General features: G+C 46.3%; 1 protein-coding gene across 4 annotated transcripts in view; it reads right to left on the bottom strand.

The window, feature by feature from the left end:
* Positions 1-1,903: 1,903 nt before the first annotated feature.
* Positions 1,904-7,965, bottom strand: part of RFWD3 (ring finger and WD repeat domain 3) — a 65,745-nt gene continuing 59,683 nt past the window's right edge. For all 4 annotated transcript variants that reach the window (XM_084645082.1, XM_084645079.1, XM_084645080.1 and 1 more), the window contains 2 exons: positions 6,532-6,749; positions 1,904-3,553 (listed from right to left, as the gene is read on the bottom strand). In XM_084645082.1, the coding sequence (XP_084501208.1) occupies positions 3,410-3,553; positions 6,532-6,749 (362 nt within the window). In that variant the 3' untranslated portion in view covers positions 1,904-3,409. The remainder of the gene's footprint in view (positions 3,554-6,531; positions 6,750-7,965) is intronic.

Here is a 7,965-nt window from a genome sequence, read left to right as displayed (position 1 = left end):
GAAATATGGGTAGGAGGTAGGATGTCACCCTCTATTAAGTCCTCATTGCCCTCATGCTCCACCCCAGCAACTTCAGGGGGGGCTGGGGCAACCAGTGAGGTAGATTTAGCTGATCTTGGTGTTCTAGACCTGGATTGCATGGAAGGGCTGAATATTGTGAGCCCTGTACAGTGCCCATGGGTCCCAGTATGGCCAGTTTGGAGGGAGGGCATCCATTGGGGGGGCATCCATTGGGGGGGTTGCCACACTGGGGGCTGTAGCCCTGAGGTTCCAGGTTTGGGTGATGAATGACATGGGGCCTCCATCCCTACAGCCACTTCATCCCCCTCATCACTTGAGGGAGGAGGGGCTGAGCCAGCAGGCGTAACTGAGACTCATGGCTGGTCTACCTGGGGTGCCATCTGTGCTGAAGAGAGGCATGCCCGGGGTGGAGGCAACGAAAAAGGTCTGCCTGGCTAACTAAATGCTGCAGCACTGGAAAGTCAGGTGCAGGCACAGGAGGGGCACAGATGTTAGTCAGCATCTGTGCTGCTGGTGCTGCCGGCTTGCTGCAATATACAGGAACAGCAGGTGGCGCTATAGCACTGCTCCGTGCCGAGGACTTCAGCTCTCTAGGCTCTGAGGGAGCAGGCAGCCATGGCAAAACTAAGCCCGTCTTAGAGCTAGACTGCACCAGGTCTTTTGCTCCTCGGGTTGCCTCTGCACTGGACGGACCCAGTGTGACGTGGTCCAAGACTCTGCATGCCGATGGTACCACGGCAGATTTAGCGGTCAGAGATTGCTTTTTGCATGGCGATTCTCCCTGTGGGGAGGAGTGAGACCGCTTCTTTGTTTTCATGGGGGCTGGATCCTTTGTGCTCATCTTAGAGGAGGATCCCATGTCTGACATGGCAGTTGGTGAGTGAGCGAGTTGGTGGGGAGGGGTCCCCTGCTCAGGGTCAGAGGCAGGACGCAGGGATTCTCCCTAAGCATCAGTTTGAGCTGGAGTTCCCTAGCCTTTCTGGTCCTTGCCATTAATTTTTTGCAGCGGTGGCACTTCTGCATAACGTGAATCTCCTCCAGGCAGTGAACACACTGGGAGTGACCATCAGAGACTGGTATTGATAGTCTACAGGCGAGGCAACATTTAAAGCCTGGGGAGCCAGGCATAACCACTTGAAGAGAGTGATTGGTTTTTTTTTTTGTTTTAACCAGGAAAGGGAAGAGACAGTAACCCCGCAGGGAACAGGAAGAGGTAATTTCAGGCAAAAAAGGAAAGGAAAAAGTATTCTGAGGAAGATTATTCTGAGGTGCTGCTGTTGTTCCGACCGAAGCCAACAGCGGCAAAGAAGGAACTGGGGGATGGTTGGCTGCGGGCGATACCCACTCAGAGCAGCACGTGCATAGCCAAGCAGGGCACTGATACCTTAAATCTCCAACTAGAAGCACAGGGGTGCTCGAATACCTAAAAGTGGAGCACCCACAGGGACATTCCTCGAAGAAGACTATCATCAATTGTCCCTCTAGGCAGCTGTCCATGCCTTCAGATTTTCCTGTACAATCCCCAATCATTTCTACGATATCGTTTTGCTTTGTCAATATAAAAATCTGCAGCAAAATTGAAAGATGGAGGTCAGCGTAAGACAAATTGAATTGATACTGAAGCCACCACAGGGGACTCAATTTTCATATTACATTCACTAGAAGCCTCTATTAGTAAATATATTTGAAACTCCCACATCCAACCTGGAAGTCCTATCAGATGAAGGGATCCTTGCCAGAGTACACGGAGCCTTGTTTATATTCATCTAGATGGAAGCACATCTCTGTACCACACATTTCACAAGGTCAGACAGTTACATCAGCAGAAGCAGGGTTCTATAATGATAAATGCTTTATTTTTCACATCACATAAAAAGATAGGAACAAACTATCACACAAAAATAGATACAATTAAATGGAGATGTGTATATTTTACATTATCTTGTTTTTAAAGAGAAGACTCAAAGAAAATTCATATCCCTGCAAGTTTTAGAAAGGAAAGTTGTTCTGTGGATTTAATTAGTGACACCCTGGATCTGGTAACAGAAAAGATGCCGTTTACACAGGCTTCATGCAAGGAACAGTGCCCAGGGACAGGTTCCCCATGCAGGGAAACTGTCTTGCAACTTGTGTAACATTCTTGATAGTTTGTCTTTGGCAAATACAAACATGGGGATGAACATGATTTACATTTCAAGTCAGAAAATGAAATGTCCTTACTCACAGGAACACATGTGGGCTGAGAATCAGTCTGCATACTTGGCACTCAAACCCTTGGCTCACCCCACACCCCACCAACTCTTTATGGGGAATTCTGGTTCAGACTCACATCTAGGATGTGAAGAATTGTGCCACAGACAAGGATGACGGGGACCACTCTGTGACCCTCTGGTGAATCAAACCTCAGGAAATCCAACAGTTTTTATTACATTTGGTACAAAGCAGCCAACATTTTCTCTTTCTTCCTTTTCAATTCAAATGCTGTTCAGCCACCTGAGCCTTAGGCAAGGTTAACATGAATTGCAACTAGCATCAAACTGCACAAAAGTCTCCCCACCCCACCCTATTGCCAACTTTCTCCAGACAAAAGACAGTTCTACGATGTTTGGACTGGGCTGCGCCTAAAGAGGAGGCAAGGTTCATACTATATGCATATGAAAATGCAGAAGAGAAGTGTTCTCACTCCAGTCCCAAAACTATCTTCTCCATGGCAAAGACTAATGGCATAGAGTTGGCTTTACCTGATTGATGGAAAAGCCCCACCAAGCTTGTTTTGCCCAGAAGCCTCAAAAAGCGCATAGGAACAGCTGAGTAAGTCCTTTACAGGACATGTCCACAACATTCCTGGGAAAATGCCCATCTAAGTACAAGGCAGCAGCCAAACTGCTACTTAAAGGCCCTTTCATCATGGAGCAAGGGGAGGAGGACTGCAAAGTACAGGGGGAGTCTCAGAAATTCCTTTCCTTTGGGTCATTCTATGAAGTGGTTTGCAAGTCCCAGCACTGTGTTAATGCTGGGTGGGGGTGGGGAAGAGAGAGAGAGAGTTATAACACTGTGCAGCTGGAGACAGGCCAAGAGTGAGCACTGCATTGAGGCAGGCTGCCAGTTTGCCTGAGAATAGAAAAAACTGACCTTGGGATCAACTGAAGGAATAAGGACAGATACAAATTAGGGTGGGGAGAAAAGACAAAACACCAGTGCTCCAGTTCCTGAATGCACCAACATGAGAGATGCCGTGGCAGTTCCTGTCCCATAAACAATTCAGGCAGGAAAGCAGAGCCTGGGGTTGTGCTGTTGTGGTGGGACAGCAGAGAATTTGTTGGAATTGGTAGTTTGTTAACAGCACATTTTGGAAGCTCCTCTCTGCGGAAGGCTTACAGAGCCTTTTTCAATCCCACTTGTAGAGCTTCACCATCTTCTCAGTGAGAGTGGCCAGGAAGTTATTGCGGTTCACCGTGAAAGGGCAGATGTCCAGCACAGGTAGGTCAGTTTGTAGCTTCTGCCGTAAGGAGCCACTTCCAGCATCCCATACCTGTGAAGTACAAAGGGTCAGGCACCATGGTGCTCTCCTCCCACTCAGTCTTGGTTCTAATGCTGTTGGTGGGAAGGAGCCCCTCCTCAAAGAAACATCCCAGCTAGCTCAGCCATTTTCCAACACCTTCTCCAGCCAGGAAAGACTCACTTCTGAGCCACTAAACTTGCCATTAGCCTCCTCTCGGGAAGGTCAGATAATCAGGGACATAGAATCATAGAATATCAGGGTTGGAAGGGACCTCAGGAGGTCATCTAGTCCAACCCCCTGCTCAAAGCAAGACCAATCCCCAACTAAATCATCCCAGCCAGAGCTTTGACAAGCCTGACCTTAAAAATTTCTAAGGAAGGAGATTCTACCACCTCCCTAGGTAACGCATTCCAGTGTTTCACCACTCTCCTAGTGAAAAAGATTTTCCTAATATCCAACCTAAACCTCCCCCACTGCAACTTGAGATCATTACTCCTTGTTCTGTCATCAGCTACCACTGAGAACAGTCTAGAGCCATCCTCTTTGGAACCCCTTTCAGGTAGTTAACAGCAGCTATCAAATCCCCTCATATTCTTCTCTTCCGCAGACTAAACAACTAACTCAGGGAAAATGGAAAGTGGGCAAGGCTGGTCATTTGTGATGAGGCAGTCTGAATTCCACTTTTAAAAGTTTTTCTTAAAACACGTCCCATGGCTCAGTAACCCTGTACAAAGTTCCTTTAGCTTGCATATATAAATGCAACACTTACTATTGCAAAAGTCATCTTCCAGACATGAACCAAATATGGCCAGTACGTGCTTCTCTAGAGTATTCCTGTTCTTTGATATAGGATTATGTGTACAGGTAACAGAAGATCTATAAACCCATGTAATTTAGGAATATTACATGCTTCATTAAGAAAAGATCTCTATTTATCAATAGCGTGTGTGTGTTCTGGTTACTCTTATTGGAAAGAATTTTAGTAATACTATTTAATGCATTAAAAAAAAGCTTGTGCACAGATTTTGCAAGGGGAGGGGATTTAAGTTAAAACTGATTTTTCCTAACCCCCACCACTGCTTTAATAATAGGATATGCAGCCTCTTACTTCTGTGACTAGTTTAATTTCAGCCTGGGTTCACTGTGACTATGAGCTACCAACTAGCAGCTCTTCCTTCCAAAGAGGATGGATCTAGACTGTCATCTGGTACCAGTGAGAACAGAACGAGGGAGTAATGGTCTCAAGTTGCAGTGGGAGAGGTTTAGGTTGGATATTAGGAAAAACTTTCACTAGGAGGTGGTGAAGCACTGGAAAGTGTTACCTAGGGAGCTGGTGGAATCGCCTTCCTTTGAAGTTTTTAAGGTCAGGCTTGACAAAGCCCTGGCTGCGATGATTTAGTTGGGGATTGGTCGTGCTTTGAGCAGGGGGTTGGACTAGATGACCTCCTGAGGTCTCTTCCAACCCTGATATTCTATGATTCAGCCTGTGGGAGATAATGGATTGAGATGTACCAATTTCCCACCTGGCTGGGATCTACAAAGCCACCTGGCAGCAGTAAGAACCCTTGTTGTTTGTTTCATAGATATTAAGGTCAGAAGGGACCATTATGATCATCTAATCTGACCTCCTGCACAATGCAGGCCACAGAATCTCACCCACCCACTCCTGCAATAAACCTCTCACCTATGTCTGAGCTATTGAAGTCCTCAAATCATGGTTTAAAGACTTCCAGGTGCAGAGAATCCTCCAGCAAGTGACCCATGCCCCATGCTGCGGAGGAAGGCGAAAAACCCCCAGGGCCTCTTCCAATCTGCCCTGGAGGAAAATTCCTTCCCGACCCCAAATATGGCGATCAGCTAAACCCTGAGCATATGGGCAAGATTCACCAGCCAGATACCCAGGAAAGAATTCTCTGTAGTAACTCAGATCCCACCCCATCTAACATCCCATCACAGGCCATTGGGCCTATTTACCATGAATATTTAAAGATCAATTAATTGCCAAAATCATGTTTCAGAGAAGACATGGAGAATGAACCATCTTCACTCCTAGAGATGATCCCTGCAAGTCAGTGTTTAGAAACAGTGGCAGGGTAATGTGGATGAAGCACTATAGCTTCTTGTGCTGTAACTGTTCTGTGGCTCGAGAACAGTAGTCTCCAACAGCTGTTAAGCCAGCTTTCCTCATTATTTTACTGCTCCCAAGGAAGGCTGGATGGACCAATTCTCTATCACACCCCTTATGTAACAAGAGGTTTGCTTTGGGGCTGTAGCCATAGCATTTTAACCATAGCTAAATGCCAAGGTACACTCTTACCTTGGAGGCTGAAGTCCTCCTTCAACCTCAGAACAGACACCGCACAGATGGCAGCAGTACAAGTCTTCCTCCACTGTCCCCTGCCAACCTGTCTCAACCCTAACCTGAAGAGACCACCTCTAGGAGGGAAGTTCACTCCCTGGTTTCCATAGACCAGATCATAAGAAGTGATGTTGCGACTCAACAGGCTTGAACTCTTCCCTGTGAGTTGGTATTGAGCTAGTGTGCCAGCATGCTGCTCCTGTAAGTGGCACTGTACTGGCCAGGTACCATTTGTACAACAGGACATTTTCTTTGGAGGAAAGTGTTAATTCCTAGGCCCTGGACAGAGTCTATCATGGCTAATTACATTCTGCCTACCTACATTCCTCAGGTAGGAAGCAGGCACAAGTTCACTACAGGGGCAACCTGCCTATATTTAAATTACCGTAAGGACACAGTATCTAGTTTTGTGCATTACTGGTTTACAGCCTGAAGCAGTATCTCTAAGTTGCCAGGGAGTTAGCCAGTCCCACAAGCAAAGTATGGAAAGTTAATGTACACACACACAAACACCTCCCTGCCCACTCACCTGTTACCTACAATGCAAATTGCATCACACTGGATTTAACAACATGGGACAGATAAGGTTTCTCTCCTAAGCACTGCAATAAAACGCTGCCTGATGAAAATGAAAGGAAAAAAGAAATACCATGGCAGAGTTTGAGGCCTCATCGCCAGCGCACACCAAGATGCTGCCATCCTCTTCTGGACTCTGAAAGATGGCATTTTTGGTCAGCAGTTTGCAGGTGGGCCCAGCACTGAATGTCTGAACTGGGTGACAGGAGCAGACCATGTCGACAGATGCATCCGTCAGTTGGCTGCAGGACAGTTCCATCACCACACAATGCAGGCAATTGTTGCTCTTATCTGTGGGATGTAGAGAAAGGGTAACTCCACTGACAAGCTGAGTCACTTACCAAATACAGGTTTCAGAGTGGTAGCTGTGTTAGTCTGTATCAGCAAAAAGAACGAGGCGTACTTGTGATATCTTAGAGACTAACAAATTTATTTGACCATAAGCTTCCCTGGCTAAAACCCACTTCATCGGACGCATGCAGTGGAAAATACAGTAGGAAGATGTATATACACAGAGAAGATGAAACAATGGGTGTTGCCATACACGCTATAATGAGAGCGATCAATTAAGGTGAGCTAGTATCAGCAGGAGAAAAAAAACCCAAAAACCTTTTGTAGTGATAATCAGGATGGCCCATTTCCAACAGTTGACAAGAAGGTGAGAGTAACAGTGGGGGGCGGAAATAAACATGGGGAAATAGTTATACTTTGTGTAATGACACATCCACTCCCAGTCTTTATTCAAGCCTAATTTAACGGTGTCCAGTTTGCAAATTAATTCCAATTCAGCAGTCTCTCACTGGAGTCTGTTTTTGAAGTTTTTTTGTTGTAATATTGCCACTTTTAGGTCTGTAATCGCATGACCAGAGAGATTGAAGTGTTCTCCGACTGGTTTTTGAATGTTATAATTCTTGACGTCTGATTTGTGTCCATTTATTCTTTTACGTAGAGACTCTCCGGTTTGGCCAATGTACATGGCAGAGGGGCATTGCTGGCACATGATGGCATATATCACATTGGTGGATGTGCAGGTGAACGAGCCTCTGATAGTGTAGCTGATGTGATTAGGTCCTATGATGGTGTCTCCTGAATAGATATGTGGAAAGAGTTGGCAACGGGCTTCGTTGCGATGATAGGTTCCTGGGTTAGTGTTTTTGTTGTGTGGTGTGTGGTTGCTGGTGAGTATTTGCTTCAGGTTGGGGGGGGCTGTCTGTAAGCAAGGACTGACCTGTCTCCCAAGATCTGTGAGAGTGAGGGATTGTCCTTCAGGATAGGTTGTAGATTCCTGACGATGCGTTGGAGAGGTTTTAGTTGGGGACTGAAGGTGATGGCTAGTGGCGTTCTGTTACTTTATTTGTTGGGCCTGTCCTGTAGTAGGTGACTTCAGGGTACTCTTCTGGCTCTGTCAATCTGTTTCTTCACTTCAGCAGGTGGGTATTGTAGTTGTAAGAATGCTTGATAGAGATCTTGTAGGTGTTTGTCTCTGTCTGAGGGGTTCTCGTCCCCT

The sequence above is a fragment of the Lepidochelys olivacea genome (genome assembly GCF_965140295.1).
Source record: "Lepidochelys olivacea isolate rLepOli2 genome assembly, chromosome: 12".
Classification (NCBI taxonomy): Eukaryota; Metazoa; Chordata; order Testudines; family Cheloniidae; genus Lepidochelys; species Lepidochelys olivacea.
This window is presented reverse-complemented; position numbering and strand designations above follow the sequence as displayed.